At 38.8% G+C, this 17678-nt stretch overlaps 1 protein-coding gene across 1 annotated transcript; it reads right to left on the reverse strand.

The window, feature by feature from the left end:
- Positions 1-16095: 16095 nt before the first annotated feature.
- On the reverse strand, positions 16096-16452 carry LOC113000185 (uncharacterized). The gene has a single exon (XM_026126861.1). The coding sequence runs from the start codon at positions 16450-16452 to the stop codon at positions 16096-16098; it is 357 nt and encodes a 118-aa protein (XP_025982646.1).
- Positions 16453-17678: the final 1226 nt, after the last annotated feature.

Here is a 17678-nt window from a genome sequence, read left to right on the forward strand (position 1 = left end):
AAAGAAACAAATCGCTGGTGCTGGCAGCTTGGACATACAAACTTGTTAAAATTACTGAGAATTGGTTACTTCGAATTTTGAGCTGAAATTTTTACTGAATTTTCTAGAAATCTGGAAAAAAGTTATAAAAAAGAAACAAGTGATTTGGATAAAAGGAAAAAATACGAAAAATCACACAAGTTGGCAGGAAAATCAGTATCCAGAAAAAAAAAGGTGAAAGGGAAGTGTGCTTGTTGTTTTGGCTCAAAATTTATTCTATAATTGGAAATTTCAATTGAAAATTAGTGTGAAGACAAGTGCCAAAGCTAGAGGTTTGTTGAGTCTTTTTTTCAGTTTTTTTACTCTACTCTAGAGCCATTCTAAGTTTCTCTTTGAGTCCTAGCTTGCTTCTATGTCTTTTTCATTGCTTTAAATGTTGAATAATCCTTGAAAAATTGTCTTGTTAAAACTCCATTGGTTTAGCTTTCATTTCATTTTTTTTTTTTGGTCTTTGGTTATAGCCTGTCTCTTTGTTTCCTTGTTTGTGGGTTTCCATATAGGGAATTGGAAGGAGGATTGGTGCCATCCCTTGAAGAATTTGAGTCCAGAAGCAAGGGGCCAACCACCTTAAGAGCTATTGGACTAAGAAGCACTCCAAATTGAGTGAATCACCAAAGAGAGAACAACCACCAAAATTGAGGACCGTTTTGTAATTTTGTAATTTGCAATTTACTTACCTTCATTGCTTTAAAGTTTTGTAACAAAAGGCCTTTCATTGGAAGTGTGTTGGGAGCCTCCAATAGGTTACCAAACTTCCATTTGTGTGTAATAATTTTAGGCAATTTTTCCTTAGGATAGTGAGTGTTTTGTTGGGAACCTTGAATGTGGACATCCAAACACTCTTAGGATTCACCTAGTTTACATTTCTTGCTTACTTTCATAGCTTATTTCCTTTACCTTCCATTGTCAAACGCCTAGATAGTTTTCCTTTTACCCATTAGTTTTTTACCTTATCTTTCACACCTCTTTTAGTGTTTATTTGGCTAGTTTCAACCATAGTTTCTTTTACCTTTTGTTTTCAAACCTCCAACAAGAAAGAACCACAACTTAGGAACCAACATGAGTCATCATTCATCTAGTGTTAATGGCAAGGGTACTAGTCATAAAGACCCTTTATCTAGAATCTTAGATGAGTTGAGTTCCCTCAAGTTATGGAAAGAAAAACAAGAGAGAAAAGAAAAAGGAAAAAAAAAAAGAGTGGAAGAAATATGTCAAGATGAAAGAAAGAAAATAAGAGAGGAAGAAAGAAGAAAAATAATGAAAGAAATGAAAAGAGAAAAACATGCCTCCTATAGTAGTCATAACTCTTGCAAAAGCCTAAGTGAAGAACTTCGCGACTATTACAAAGGAAGGCATAGGTCACATCTTAGACCTCACTCCCATAGAAGAGAAAAGGAAAGAAAGCCTCAAGAGGCTAACATTAAACTCTCATACTTCCATGGGAAGGACAATGTAGAGGCTAACTTAGATTGGGAAATAAGGGTAGAGCAACAACTTAAAAAGAAGTCTACTTCAAAATCTTATGGCTCTCACTCTTATCCAAAGAAAGACCAAGGTCAAGGCATCTTAGGGGTGACACCTTCTAAGCCCAAAGATGATAAGGGGAAGACAATAGAAAAGCATGCCCCTAAGGCTAGTATGCAAGAGAAAACTAGCTCTATAAATTGCTTTAAATGTCTTGGAAGAGGACACATTACTTCTCAATGCCCCACCACAAAAACCATGATTATGAGGGGCCAAGACATTTATAGTAGCCAAGATGAGGCTACTACTTCACCTTCCTCTAGTGAAAGTGAAAAAGCAAAAGGGGAAGAATCTAGTGAAGAAATCTACCCCCAAGAAGAAGGACAACCATTAGTGGTTAAAGAGAAGTGTAAGGAGGTAAGTGTCTCCTCCAAGAGTTTAGCTAAGAAGGAAACTCATTTTACAATAAAGACAAACATTAAAGAAACTTTCCCTCTTAGACAACCTCCACATTTTCTCTTTTGTAAAAAGGCACTTGCTAGCATTGCCACACCTCTTGGGCTTGAGTTTATTCCTCAAGTAAAGAAGTTGTTGGATGAGGGTTTGGTTCGCAAGAGCTTAAATCCTTGTGCTTTGTTGGTGCCCAAAATAGGTATTATTAGGTACCAAGTCCCTAAAATAGGTGGTATGATGAATGTTTTGAATGGTGCAACCCTGTTTTGTAAAATCACTCGTACACCTAACATCTTCATGGTGTGTGTACATAGGGACCCATTAGGTAGGTTTGTTCTTATTTTTAGTTTCAATACAAACTTAGGTACTCATATGGGACACCTTAGGTTTGTCATACTTTTTGGTAGGAATAATCAATATGAAAATACAGAAAAAGGTATGTTTTATTGCATTACTTTTCTTAATTTTTCAAATAGTGATCAAGGGGTTCCCATGAACCCTCAGAGAATAAAGGTCATTCCTGAGTGGCCCACTCCACCAAGTATAAGAAAATTTGGGGCTTCCATGACTTAACAAACTTTTACAAAAGGTTTATCCCATATTTTTCTATACTTGTAGCACCACTCATTGAGTTGGTGAGAAACCATGTTCCTTCATGGGAAGATGCCCAGGAAATGGGTTTTCAGACCTTACCTTACTTCAACATACCAAACACCACTAATACATATGTTTTTGTTCTTTTTATAGGTGTTGAGGGAAGGAGCCCAGAGTATGAAGAACCTCGGGATTTGAGGTCAAATCCTTTCCAAGGTGGAGGGAACGCTTGATGGAAGCTTGCTTGTGGGGCTTCTATGGAGGCTGGATCTTTGAGCTTCAATGAGGTCCTTTAATGGTAATTTTCCACCATGGAGATGCAGCGGAAGACAAAGGAGAAGAGGTGAGAGGAGGCGCCATCCACTAGGGAATAAGCCATGGAAGAAGGAGCTTCACCACCAAGATGAGCCTTGGATAAGAAGCTTGGAGAGGATGCTTCAATGGAGGAAAAGAAAGAGGGAGAGAAAGAGAGAGAGGGGAGCACGAAATTGAAGGAAGAAAAAGGGAGAGAAGTTGAACTTTGAGTTGTGTCTCATAAGACTCTCATTCATCAAAGTTACAACAAGTGTTACACATGCTTCTATTTATAGACTAGGTAGCTTCCTTGAGAAGCTTCTTTGAGAAAAATTCCTTGAGAAACTAGAGCTTAGCTACACACACCCCTCTCATAACTAAGCTCACCTCCTTGAGAAGCTTCCTTAAGAAGATTCCTAAAAAAGCTAGAGCTTAGCTACACATACCTCTCTAATAGCTAAGCTCACCTCTTTGAGATGAGAAGCTAGAACTTAGCTACACACCCCCTATAATAGCTAAGCTCACCCCCATGACAAAACATGAAAATACAAAAAAAAGTCCTTACTACAAAGACTACTCAAAATGCCCCGAAATACCAGGCTAAAGCCCTATACTACTAGAATGGCCAAAAATACAAGGCTCAAACGAAGGAAAAACCTATTCTAATATTTACAAAGATAAGCGGGCTCATACTTAGCCCATGGACTCAAAATCTACCCTAAGGTTCATGAGAACCCTAGGGTCTTTCGTTGGGTCTCTAGCCCAATCTACTTGGAGTCTTCTACCCAATGCCTTTGCGGGATAGGATTGCATCACATGTTCTATAGCTGCATCCTATCTGGAGCCATATCAAAATTGTATTGATACTGCCTAACAACGGCAACCATTAGGTACTTCTAAGAATGGACTTGGGAAGGTTCTAGATTAGTGTACCAGGTGACGGCTGCCCCAGTAAGACTTTCCTGGAAGAAACGCATCAGCAATTTTTCATCTTTCGAGTACGCCCCCATCTTCCGACAGTACATTTTCAAGTGATTCTTGGTGCAACTAGTCCCCTTGTACTTATCAAAGTCTGACACTTTGAAATTTGAAGGGATGACGATGTTAGGCACTAGGCACAATTCTGCCATGTTGGCGAAAGCATAATCTCTAACTCCTTCAATGGCCCTGAGCCTTTCCTCTATATGATCAAATTTTCCCCTTTCCACCATAGCAGGAGGGACTCTCCCCACCGCGAAATGAAAGGGTTGTGGTTGTGGGTGAAATTGAGGGCCCTCCAAAGTGTTTTGCAGGGGTACACCACCAACTGCTTTCCCCTTAGTGGTGTATCTGAGGTGAGGCTCGAAGTCAGCTAGATTATGGTGGGGTATTTCATGTGTCTCCCTTATGGGTTGAGAGACATGTGCATGATCAGATTGAGGTTGTTGGCTCTCAATAAGTATGGGAGTGGAGCTATTGACGTTCTCATCGGGAGTGTGCGCCACATTGGGTGGTGTATAGTTAGGAGGCAAGTCATATGGCGGGAAGGCATGCTTGTTCTGAACTTGCACGAAATGGGGGCCGCCCATACTTCCCAACTCTTTGCCTCCCTGACCCACCACATCCGAGGTTGGATGATTTATTTGGTTGCGGCTAGACGGGGGAATCGGGTCCACCTCAGCAACGACGCTGGTAGCGGCAACTACAGCCACATTGACCTCTATTATCTTCTTCATGCTCATCATGGCCTCAATCATTGTGGCCATTTGCTCTTTCATGGCCTCCAAGTCGGCCTTCATCTACTCTTGCACCTCCTCTATTTCACCCATTACTCTAGCTCTAGCATGTGTTCGGTAAGGTCGCCGTAAAGCACGTTCTTTTCTTTTTATAACAATGATTACAATTTTGACTTCAAGGAAAGAATGCAATGAGCAATGAAACCAATGAAAAGTATGGATGTATGTGAATGATGCATTGTTGAAGTATTGCAAATTTTGCACAGGACATAGGGTTGAACCAATTTAGATTTTCATTAAAAGAACATGGTCCATCACATCTTGTCAAAGTGAAACTGGAAATAAAACATGGACGCCAATAGTCCTTATTTTTTTGTAAATTGGCATAATTATGTGTTGGCAGTAAACAAAGAAATGATGTAACTCGATCCATCTTCTGCCCCAACTTTCGCAAACTGGTTACTTCCATACTTGACCTTTACTTGATGAACCTTTTCTTAAAACATGTGCTTGGTTCAACCCCATAATCCAAGGAAAAGAAATTTTGATTGGCAATACTTTCAGCAACCTATCATAGAGATGAATGACTAGGGCATACTTATGCTATGCATGGCAAATGCAATTATGAGATTGACATGAGATGCCCTATGAACCATCATTTCCTAGTTAACCATGCATTAGGTACTATTCTTCACATGATTTTCAATCATTTTTTTTAAAAGGGAAATGGTTATAATCCAACATGGTTGGTTTATAGCCATCATCACGGTACCCAACACGTGTAACTAAGAATGTGGTGTGAACCTTCATGCTTCATTGCAACCTTCTTTTTTTTCTTTCTTTGTTTTTTTTTTTATTTTGTTTTTTTTTTCTTTTGTAGAGGAAAATGCAAGGATCATGCATGACATGCGAATGATGGAAGTAGAATACATGCAGTTGGCAGAACAAAAGCATGTTAAATGAAGGCGTATGATAATGCAGTGATTTATGAAAATGCAATGCATGAATATGATGCAGTAATGATATACCTATTTACGATGCCATGAAGAGATGCATGACACAATCAAGGAATATGCTAGAGTAAGTTTGCTATGTGCCCCTTAATTGAGGAACCTAATGGAAATGATCCAAAAGTCCACTTCTAATGATAACTCCAAAGGGTGGTTTCAAGTAACTTTACTGGCTTCTAGAGATATCATCCTCTTAGGTAACACATTATGGCGATAGGGACTATCAGCGACAATGCACCACTAAAAGAGGGAAACTCTAGATGAGGCTTCACTGTCATCAAGCGAGTCGGAGACCCAACATGACCACAGATCGACCTCCACTCCTTATGGCTCACATAGATCCGGGTATAAGGCCTAATATCTCATTGTGTGTGCAAGTTGTAGGTGTCATGTGTGTGTAGAAAAATTATTTCTAACTATGAATGTAATCGATAGACGAAAACACACCAAGCACAACAACATAGCAAAGGTTATATACAAATATGGACAAAACAAAAGAGAAAAGGGAAAATAAATAAAGAAGAAGTCATGATAAAAACATTGCACACTGACTGAACGGGCTAACTCTCTAACAATCCCCAATGGAGTCGCCAACTGTCGCAACCTACCCTTCGGTGCGAGGGCGATGCGAAACTTAATGGTGCGTCTTCCAAGGAAGGAAAACGAGTGGATTCGCCACCAACGTTTATTCGAGGAAAACGTTAGAAAAACCAAAAAGACGAAGGTCTGCATATCTTGAAAATGAGGGTTCGGGATTTTTTTACGCACAAGGAAGGTATTAGCATCCCACGCGCCCGTCACATGGGACGACAGCCTCTAATCGAGTATGGAAATCATGACTTCAAAGAATATTGACATGCATTATGTCTCTACATTGCCGTACATCTAAATCAGACCAGTATGGAAGATCAAAGAATATTGACCTTTTCTTCCATATGTTCTTCTCAAATGATTCCTTCTTTGGGGTCTTCCCAAAGATACTTACGATATCTTTCACCCAATCATAATTTTTGTTTCAGCCTAAGGGTTTCAGTGTACTTTCATTCTCCTAGCTTCCATTAAAAGCTTTTTTAATTGCCGATATGGGTGATAAGGTTTGAGAAATCTTCAATGCCTAGTATATACTATCTTTTTTCCATGTTCCAACTGCACGAAGCTTATCTCTTTCTCACAGATAGGTGTCGCAACCTACCCTTCAACGGGAGGGCGACGCGAGACTCGATGGTGTGTCTTCCAAGGAAAGAAAATGAGCGGAGTCGCCACCAACGTTTATTTGAGGAAAACGTTAGAAAAACCAAAAAGACGAAGGTCTGCATATTTTGAAAATGAGGGTCCAGGAGTTGTTTACGCACGGGAAAGGTATTAGCACCCCACGCGCCCGTCACAAGGGACAACAACCTCTAATCGAGTGTGCAAATCATGACTTCAAAATTGTGTATTTTCCCTTTTCATATTTTTTATGTTTTTCCCTTTTTATGTTTTTTTTTACTTTTTGGGGTCGACAAGGGTGTTGCCCCTGCTCCTACGTATCCTCCGGTGCGATGAGGAAATCAGACCTATGTAGTTCTTTGAGTGTGAAATTTTGTGTTACATTGATTTTATCTTTTTTGAAAGATTGATTTTAATTGCCAACAAAAGTCGTTTAAGGCATTGGACCTCGAAACGATGTTTTAAACTTTTTAAAAGTGGAGAGAATCATTAAGGCATTGGACCTTGAAACGATCTTCTCAAGTTTGAAAAACGAAGAGAATCGTTATGGCATTGGAACTTGAAACGATCTCTTGATTTTTGATGAAATGAAGAAGATTATGAGTTGGTTTTATAATGGTTTTTTTGTTTATTAACCTTCAATCCCTTAAAGATAAGTTGCAGTACTAACGATCGGTTAAAACTTACTTTACAAAAGAAAAGCAATCACCGACAATAGGAGAAGGAGATGAAGATGCACAAAACAATGAAAAGGACCCCTAAAGGTCCATAGAGTGAATTCAAAACTTAAAAATAAAGACTAATCGGATGAGGAACGAAGAATGAATGAAGAACGACCGAAGAACGATATAGAAATCGATTACAATCGCAATTTGGCGGTGTTTTAGCTTCTTTTTCTCTTCTTTCTTCTCAATTCTGGACCTCTTGACCTTAGGACCCCTTTCCTTCAGCCCCCTCATGCTTATTTATAGAAAATGAGGGGTGGAGGTTGTAAAGCAGCTCACTGAGCTGCTTGCTTCCTCCAGAAGTAACCTAGCTCTCCCAGACGAGCTGGTTACTTCATCCCTAAGCTTTCTAGTGGGCCCAGGGGCTGAAAAATGCCCCAAAAGTGACCCTTTTGCCCTTCTTTTGAATATTTTGCACATTTCCTTCCAAAATGTCACAAAACTCTATGGATTGCGCAACTATTAGTGTTAAGTTGTTCAATTCGACTGGCAAGAATCCAAATGTTTGCAAATGATCATTCCTGGATGAAATTAGGGTATGACAATAGGACATGCGTGATGTCCTTTGACACTACAACCACTCAAATGTTCATATGCTAGAAAGTCATTAATGGTAAAAAAAATATCATTGCACGCAACCTGAAGGTCTGCCGGAGATTCTCATCAAACACATCAACCTCGTTTACCCACAATTTTCTCAAGTCTTCAATCAACGGAGTGAGATAGAAATCAATATCATTTCTTGACTGTCTTGGACCCGCTATCATCATACACAACATAATGTATTTTCACTTCATGTACAACTAAGGAGGGAGGTTGTAAATCATCAGCAAAATAGGCCATGAACTATGGTTAGTGCTTAATTTACCAGAATCATTCATTCTATCTGAAGCAAGACCAAGCCTTAGGTTTCTAGCCTCCTCCCTAAAATTTGGATACAAATGACCAATTGTCTTCCATTAGGGAGAATTAGCTGCATGTCATAGCAATCCATTACTTTTTTCTACCATCTGCATCCCATGTAAGGTTTCTTGCATCATGTCCATTAGCAAACAATCACTCAAACCTTGGAATTATTGGAAGATACCAGCACACCTTTGTTGGATGACTGTTGTTGTGGTTGCATCATCACTACATTCGTCATCCTTCACTTTGTACTCTGTGTCATACCCTAATTTCGTCCAGGGACAATCGTTTGCCAAGATGCGGATTTTTTCCGATCAAGTTGAGCTACTTAACATCAATCGCTACGCAATCCATATTGTTTTGCGATGTTACGGAAAGAAATGAGCAAGATACTTAGAATGGGGGCAATTTTTGTCAACATGGGGATTTTTTTCCAGCCGAGTTGAGCTGCTTAACATCAATCATGGTGCAATCCATAGGGTTTCGGGACATTTCAGAAGGAAATGGGCAAGAAACTCAAGATATAGGCCAAATGGTCCATTTTTTTACATTCCTTAGCCCCTGGGCCCACTAGATGACTTAGGGGAGAAGCAACTAGCTCGCTTGGGCGAGCAAGTTGCTTCTGGAGTAAGCCACCAGTTCGCCTGGGCAAGTTAAGCTTGCCTGGGCGAGTTGGGCGGCAAGTTCCTCCCTCTATTTTGCTCTAAATACGTGTGGGGGGCTAAGGAAAAAGGGTTCAGCACCCTTGGCAAGCATATTTCACTTAAAATTAGTGAAAAGAAGAAAATCAAGGCCGAGGCGCTTCCATAACGCTACCGTAACGTTTCCGTGACTAATTCCATGAACGTTCTTCAGCCGTTCTTCATTCGTTCGTCATCCGTTCTTCATTCTTCATTCAGTTAGTGCTTGCTTTAAGGATTTGAATTTGATTTATGGACCCTTAGGGGACCCCTTTATTGCTTTGTGCATCTTCATCTCCTTCTTCGATCATCGGTGATCTTTTTCTTTGTTTAAAGCGAGTTTCGACCGATTGTTCATACCGTAATCTCGTTTAATCACCATTAAAATAAAATTCAACAGATTGTTTCTGTTGTAATCTCACTTAATCACTGTTTAAATGAATTTCAACCGATCGTTTGTGTTGTAATCTCATTTAATCACTGTTTAAATAAGTTTTGATCGATTGTTTGTGTCGTAAACTTTTTTCATCAATGTAAAATAAGTGTTAAACGATCATTAATGCCACAAGTTATTTTAAAAAAAGGATTGAAGATTAGTGAGCCAAAACCAAATAAAACCAACTCATAAACTTCTTCATTTCATAAAAAAAATCAAGAGATTGTTCAAAGTTTCAACACCTTAATGATTCTCTCCTTTCAAAAATAAAGAGGTCGTTTCAAGGTCCAACGCCTTAACGTTTCTCTCCTTTCAAAAATCAAGAGGTCGTTTCAAGGTCCAACACCTTAACGATTCTCCGCCTTTCAAAGTTGAGAAGATCATTTCAAGGTCCAATGCCTTAACGACTCTTTCTCCTCTTTTCAAAAATTAAAAGATCGTTTCATAGGTCCAACACCTTAAACAAATTTTGTCCACAGTGAAAATCAATCTTTCAAAAAAGATAAAAAAACAATTTAACCAACATTCAGTTCTTAAAGAACTACGTAGGTCTGATTTTCTCATCGCAATTGAGGAATATGTAGGAGCGAGGAAAACACCCTTGTCGACCCCAAAAAAGTAAAAAACATAAAAAGGAAAAAATGTTAAAAAACATAAAAAGGGGGAAAAGATAACATAAAATGGGAAAATACATAGTTTTGAAGTTATGATTTGCACACTCGGTTAGAGGCTGTTGTCCCTTGTGACGGACGCGTGGGGTGCTAATACCTTTCCCGTGCGTAAATGACTGCCAAACCCTCATTTCAAAAATACGGAGACCTTCAACCCTTTCCATTTTGGTTTTTTAGACGTTTTCCTCGAATAAACGTTGGTGATGACTCCGCGGGTTTTCCTTCCTTGGAAGACACACCCTTGGCCCATACGAGAGGCCTTTTCGCGCCCCCGCCGGAGGGCAGGTGATCGGAGCCATACCCGAATCAAATAAACATTAAAATGCAGTGTCTAGGAAGTGATCCTAGGTCGTCTCCCAATGAGCAATGATCAAACAAACGTTCATAACATATAATAATAAAACAGTAACGAAATGGGGGGTTTGTTTGTTTTTGTAATTTAAACAGCAAGCAACTTGAATTAAAAAAATAACAGAACTAAAACATGTTGTTTCCCCTTGATTCAAAAGCATGTCTCTTATCCTAGGTTACGAGAATTTATCCCTAATCAGTTCAACCACTTAATCCAACCCGAAATTAATTTACTAAGCAAAAATTAACACACGGCTGTCATCATGTGATTAAGCAACACATACACCAATTAATTCCTCTCAAATGTCCATTAAGCATGAACGTTAATTAAGCACAGAGACAATTAATCAAGCATTAAGCATGCATGGATTAATATCAGCAACAAATACAGAATAATTTGTGAAGGGGAAAAACTTATCAGAATTTAATATTAATAACAAAACCTCAAAGAGAGCTATGCTTAATCCTCAAGAGAAAACAACACTAGAGATTCAACCTTCCATTAACAGCAGAAACAAAAACAGCAACTGGAAACTAATTGCAACACAAAAATGAAAATGAATCTACAAACAAAAATCGAAAATGAAATTGCAATTGGAAACGAAATGCATAAACGAATAGGAAATCAAAGGCAGAAAACGAACTGAAATTAGAAGACAGAAATGAAAACAAAACTGGAATTAAAAGCAGAAAATGAAACTAGAATTTGAAGCAGAAAACGAAAATGGAGTTGCTACGTGAACAGTATCATGCGTGTGAACAGTAACACCGAAAACTGAAAATGAAACCCTACAATACCTCCCTCTACCTGAACAGTAACTGGCCACCTAAAACCCTGGCAGCTGGGCTCACTAAAGATCACTAGGCCCCAAAGCTTACAAATCTGATTATTGGGCCCAATAAGGTCTAGTGGCCCAATTACAAAAATACAGCTCAAAAATGAAATAAAATAAAACTGGACGACAAATAAAATTGTCTGCTCTCTTCAAGTCCAAGCCGGTTCAGCCCAATTCCGGAACCAAGCCCAATTGCTTATAATTCTCCTGAAATTAAATTAAAACACAGAATTAGTCAAGTAGGCCCAATTGATAAAACTGCATAATTAATTAGACAATTAAGGCTAATCAGTAATTAAAATGGTGACAGAAAGGGGTAAGAAATAGGAGAAAATAATGACACATCAAATTCCCCCACACTTAGCCTTTTGCACTCCTGGGCAAAATCAAAAAGCAGAGCAAGGAACAAATCCATAGACATTAAAGAGAGACAAAAAAACACAAAAACATTTACATATTTCTCAATGAATCTCAAGGAATGAAAGGAATGGGCAACATCCAACACGTAAAGAGTTAAAGAATCAAGACAGTCATGAAAATCATTCAAGCACCTCAAACATGGCAAGGTAGTCAATCAGCTCAAGAATTGAATGAAAAGTGATAAAGCCTCACAAGATATGCACTCTATCTCTCAAGTGTCTAGGCTACTGTTTACTCTCAGAGCACCCATGAAAACAAACACCACATAGACTTGGCAAGACTCTAAAATTGACAACCAAACACCACAAACACATGCACATGAAGATCAAAAGGTCTTTTAAGGTTGTAATGGGGCCAGGGACAAGGTAAAGGAAACTATGGGATAAGTAGCTAAAACCCAAAGGAATAGAGGAGCAATAGGGAATAAGTGGAAATTAAGCAAAAGTAGTAAACCCAAAACCAAAACTAAAAATTAAGCATAAAAAGTAAACCCAAAACCTCCAATATCAACAAAATCAACCAAGTCCTCAAACCAGTCCAAGTCCTCAAAACAAGACCTCATTTATTCAACTTCATTCTTTTTCTATTTACATATGTTTTTTTATATTTTTATTTATTTATTTTTATTGAACATTAGCATTTGAAAGCATTTTGAATATTTGAAAAATAAAGCAACAATTAGGCAATATATGTATATACATCAAGCATGGCAAAAATACATCATCAAGCATGGCAAAAAAAACATATCTTCCAATGAAACATACCCCCCCCCCCCCCCCCCACACACACTTATTCCCAAAACAATTCCAAAGCTCCAAAATTCCTTAAGGGTAGGGTGAAATCATGTTTTTTCACTTAAGGCTTGTAATGAGCTTCAAAACAAAGAAAGGGGAACATAGGCTCAAAGGGGCTATCAAAGGAATTAATTCAAGGTAGGCTCATTTGGCTAGAGGCTTATAAGAACAAAATGCCTAAATCATCTCTCAACATGCATGTGAACCAAGAAGTATCAACAAGAGTCAAGCCAAGGCTATTGTGCAAACAATCAATAGGGCAAAACACACCGAATAAAATAGATGATGATGGCTCAAAATCTCGCCAAGGGTAAATCTATCACTTTCAAATCAACCTTTCAAAACTAACTTGACATGTAGAGAAAAACAAGGATTTCAATTCACAAAATGCCAAGAAACTCCTATTTCAAAAACAATTACCCATTACCTGTACATAACCTATAATTCAAAGAGAAACATGCAATGTTGTACACAAAACATAAAACCAAAATAACCAAATTAACCTAGAAAACCCCAAACAAAGAACAATCTCCCCCCCCCCCCACACTTAAACAACACATTGTCCTTAATGTAGCACAATCATAAGATCAAGAGAAATCAGAACAATCAATAAATTTGGACAAGTGCAATAAAAGTAAAGAAAGAGACAGAAAAAGAAAACTCCCTAAGTCATGGCGAAAGAGAAGTAGGGTGAAGTGAGGAGGTCTCCTCCACCACTACATCCACCAAGGAAGGATTTGTGAGGAATGGTTTCAGCCGGTGTCCAATGACCTTGAAGCTCTTATCTGTGGATTCACTTTTGATCTCAATTGTACCATAAGGAAAAACATTAGTCACCATAAAAGGACCGATCTACTTTGACCTCAACTTACCACTCATGAGTCCGAGCCTAGAGTTATACAATAAAACTTTTTGTCCAACCATGAAGTCCTTCTTAGCTATCAAGTTGTCATGGAACTTCTTGGTCTTTTCCTTGTAGAATTTGGAATTCTCATAGGCTTCTAAACGGATCTCATCTAGCTCACTTAGTTGCAATTTCCTTTCCTCTCCAGCCTGATCAATAGAGAAGTTGCAGATCTTTACAGCCCAGTAGGCTTTGTGCTCTATCTCTACAGGAAGATGACATGCCTTGCCAAAGACAACCCGATAAGGAGACATTCCTATGGGTGCTTTGTAGGCAGTCCTATGCGCCCAAAGAGCATCATCCAGCCTGGTGCTCCAATCCTTTCTGTTCGGCTGCACAATCATCTCCAAGATCCTTTTAATCTCTCTGTTTGAAATCTCAGCCTGCCCATTAGTTTGGGGGTGGTAAGGTGTGGAAATTTTATGCACAACCCCATACTTTTTGAGCAAGGCATACATGGATCTGTTACAAAAATGGGTGCCTTGATCACTAATGATGGCTTTAGGGACTCCAAACCAGCAAAACATAATCAACATTAGATCTAACAAAATCCACAACAACCTTAGCATCGTTAGTTCTGGTGGCTTTGACTTCCACCCATTTTGAAACATAATCAACAGTAAGGAGAATATAAACAAAACCAAAAGAGACAGGGAAAGGCCCCATAAAGTCTATACCCCAAACATCAAACACCTCACAAAACAACATGGGTTGTTGAGGCATTTGTTGTCTCCATGAAAGTGAGCCGCCTGCTTTCTGACAAGGCTCACAAGTGCTACAGATTCTCCACGCATCCTTGAAGATGGTGGGCCAATAGAAACCGCAGTCAAGCACCTTGCGAGCTGTCCTCTGTATGCCAAGATGGCCACCTGGTGCGGAAGAATGACAGAATTGCAGGACCAAGTCAATCTCATGGTCTGGAATGCATCTCCTAATAACCTGGTCACTGCACAACTTCCACAATTAGGGGTCATCCCAAATATAATGCTTAGCATCGCTCTTAATTTTATCAGTTTGAGCTTTAGATGCTAAGGGAGGAAAAACAGAAGCAACCAAATAATTCACAATATTAGCAAACCAAGGAGTGGGGAAGGAATCATAAATGTTATACAGAATGTACAAATGGTCATCCGAAAAATCATCCCAAATGGGTGAGTCCTCAGACGCACACTCAATCCTACTCAGGTGGTCAGCCACGAGGTTCTGTGCACCGCTCCGATCACGGATCTCCAAATCAAACTCCTGGAGCCAAAGCATCCACCTGATCAATCTAGGCTTTGATTCAGCCTTCTTCAATAGGTGCCTCAGAGTTGCATGGTCAGTATAAACAATAACACGAGTACCAAGCAAATATGAATGAAATTTCTCAAGAGCAAAAACTATCGCTAATAGCTCCTTATCTGTGGTAGTGTAATTTGCTTGGGCAGCATCCAAAGTTCTGGAAGCGTAGTAGATCACCCGAGGCAGCTTGTCAATCTTTTGAGCAAGGGCAGCCCCCAATGCATAATTGGATGCATCGCACATCAACTCAAATGGGGATGTCTGAAGTGTCATTATTTTCTATTATTTCTTAACCCTTTTGTCACCATTTTAATTACTGATTAGCCTTAATTGTCAAATTAATTATGCAGTTTTATCATTTGGGCCAACTTGATTAATTTTGTGTTTTTAATTTAATTTCAGGAGAATTATAAACAATTGGGCTTCAATCCGGAATTGGGCTTGGACTTGAAGAGAGCAGACAATTTTATTTTATCAAATCTTATCTTGTCCATATTTTATTTGATCTAGATTTTATTTCGTCCAGATTTTATTTCATCCAATCTTATCTTACCTTGTCCATATTTTATTTTATTTCCTTTATGGGCTTGGACTGAAAATAGATTTGTAAGCTTTGGGGCTGAGGACCTATATAACAGCACCAGGGTTTTAGTTTAGGGAGGTTTTTCGGAGAGGAGAATAATTCTAGGGTTTTAGAATTCCAGTTTTTACTGTTCATGCGCACTGTTCACGTAGAATAAAATTCTATTTCTGCAATTTCGTTTCTGCTTCAAAATACAATTTCGTTTTCTACTGATTAATGGAAGGCTAAGTCTTCAGCGTTGTTTTCTCTTGAGGATCAAGCACAACTTTCTTTGAGGTTTTGTTATTACTATTGAATTCTGATAAAATTTTCCTCTTCACCAATTACTCTGTATTTGTTGCTATTAATCCATGCATGCTTAGTGCTTGATTAATTGTCTTTGTGCTTAATTTGCATTCATGCTTAATGATCAGTTCCGTTCATGATTAATTGGTGTATGTGTTGCTTAATCACATAATGACAGCCTTATGTTAATTTTCGCTTAGTAATTTAATTTAGGGTTGGATTAAGTGGTTGAACTGATTAAGGATAAATTCTCGTAATCTAGGATAAGGGACTTGCTTGTGAATCAAGGGGAAACAACATGTTTTAATTCTGTTATTTTCTAATTCAAATTTGCTTGCTGTTTAATTTACAAAAACAAACAACCCCCTCCCCCAATTTGTTATTGTTTTATCACTATCTATTATGAATGTTGGTTGACCATTGTTCGTTGGGAGACGACCTATGATCACTTCCTAGATACTGCATTTTTTTCTGGATTCTGAGATTGTGGGTCATACGGCTCTATTGCAGCATAAGATCGAACTTTCTTGATAACAAAGGGTCCAGACCATTTGGATTTCAGCTTACCTGGAAACAATTTCAATCTTGAATTAAACAGTAGTACTTCTTGTCTCGGTTTGAATTCTCTCTTCAACAATTTCTTATCGTGATACGTCTTCACCTTTTCTTTGTAGAGTCGCGAAGATTCATTAGCTGTTAATCGCATTTCTTCTAGTTCCAACAATTGGATCTTTCTCTGCTCTCGGGATGCCTTCTCATCAAAGTTAAAAAATTTTAGAGCCCAATATGCCTTGTGTTCCATCTCAACTGGTAAATGACATGATTTGCCATACACCAATTGAAACGGAGACAGCCCAATTGGAGTTTTGTATGCAGTTCTATAGGCCCACAATGCGTCTTCCAATTTAGATGACTGGTCTTTTCTAGTTGATGCCACTGTTTTTCTAGTATTTTCTTTAATTCTCGGTTAGAGACTTCGACTTGCCAATTTATTTGTGGATGGTAGGGGGATGCCACTCTATGATTCACATGGTATTGTCCCAATACCTTTTGAAGCTGAGTATTACAAAAGTGTGAACCACTATCACTGATCAAAATTTGAGGTACCCCAAATCGAGAAAAAAATGTTCTTCTTGATATATTTCACCACAGTTTTAGCATCATTCCTTGCATGGCCATAGCTTCCACCCATTTAGATACATAATCAACAGCCACTAGAATATACTCATTCCCTGCCGATGAAGGAAAAAGGCCCATGAAATCAATACCCCAGCAATCAAAAACTTCAACTTCCATAATGTTTTGCAGAGGCATCTCATTTCTTCGAGAAATTCCCCCTATTCTCTGACATTGGTCACACTTTAAGACATGATGATGGGCGTCTTTGAAAATTGTTGGCCAAAAAAATCCTGATTGTAAGACCTTGGCTACTATTTTGCTTCTGCCATAATGCCCACCACACGGTGAATTGTGACAGTGCCACAGTATGCCCTTAGCCTCCTCACTTGCCACACATATCTAAAGGAGGTTATCTGCACCTATTTTGAACAAGTGGGTGTCATCCCAAACATAATGTCGAGCATCATAGAAGAACCTCTTTCTCTACTGCCAATTGAGGTCTTTAGGAATGACCCCGGCTGCCTTAAAATTAGCCATGTCAGCAAACCAGGGTCTCCCTTCAATCAAAAACAAAGATTCGTCAGGGAACTTATCTCTTATTTCTGCTTCCTTTGAGGTGACATCCTCATTCACCAATCCGGATAGGTGATCGACTACCACATTTTCAGATCCTTTCTTGTCCTTGATGACCAAATCAAATTCTTGAAGCAGCAATATCCATCTGATCAATCGTGGCTTAGAGTCAGCTTTGCGCAACAAATATTTGATTGCAGCATGATCAGTGTAGATCACTATCTTTGATCCTACTAGATAAGACCGAAATTTCTCAAGTGCAAACACAATTTCCAGCAATTCCTTCTCAATGGTGGCATAACTAATCTGCGCATCATTCAATACTTTGCTAGCATA

Source organism: Glycine max, chromosome 18 (assembly GCF_000004515.6).
Source record: "Glycine max cultivar Williams 82 chromosome 18, Glycine_max_v4.0, whole genome shotgun sequence".
Lineage (NCBI taxonomy): Eukaryota > Viridiplantae > Streptophyta > Magnoliopsida > Fabales > Fabaceae > Glycine > Glycine max.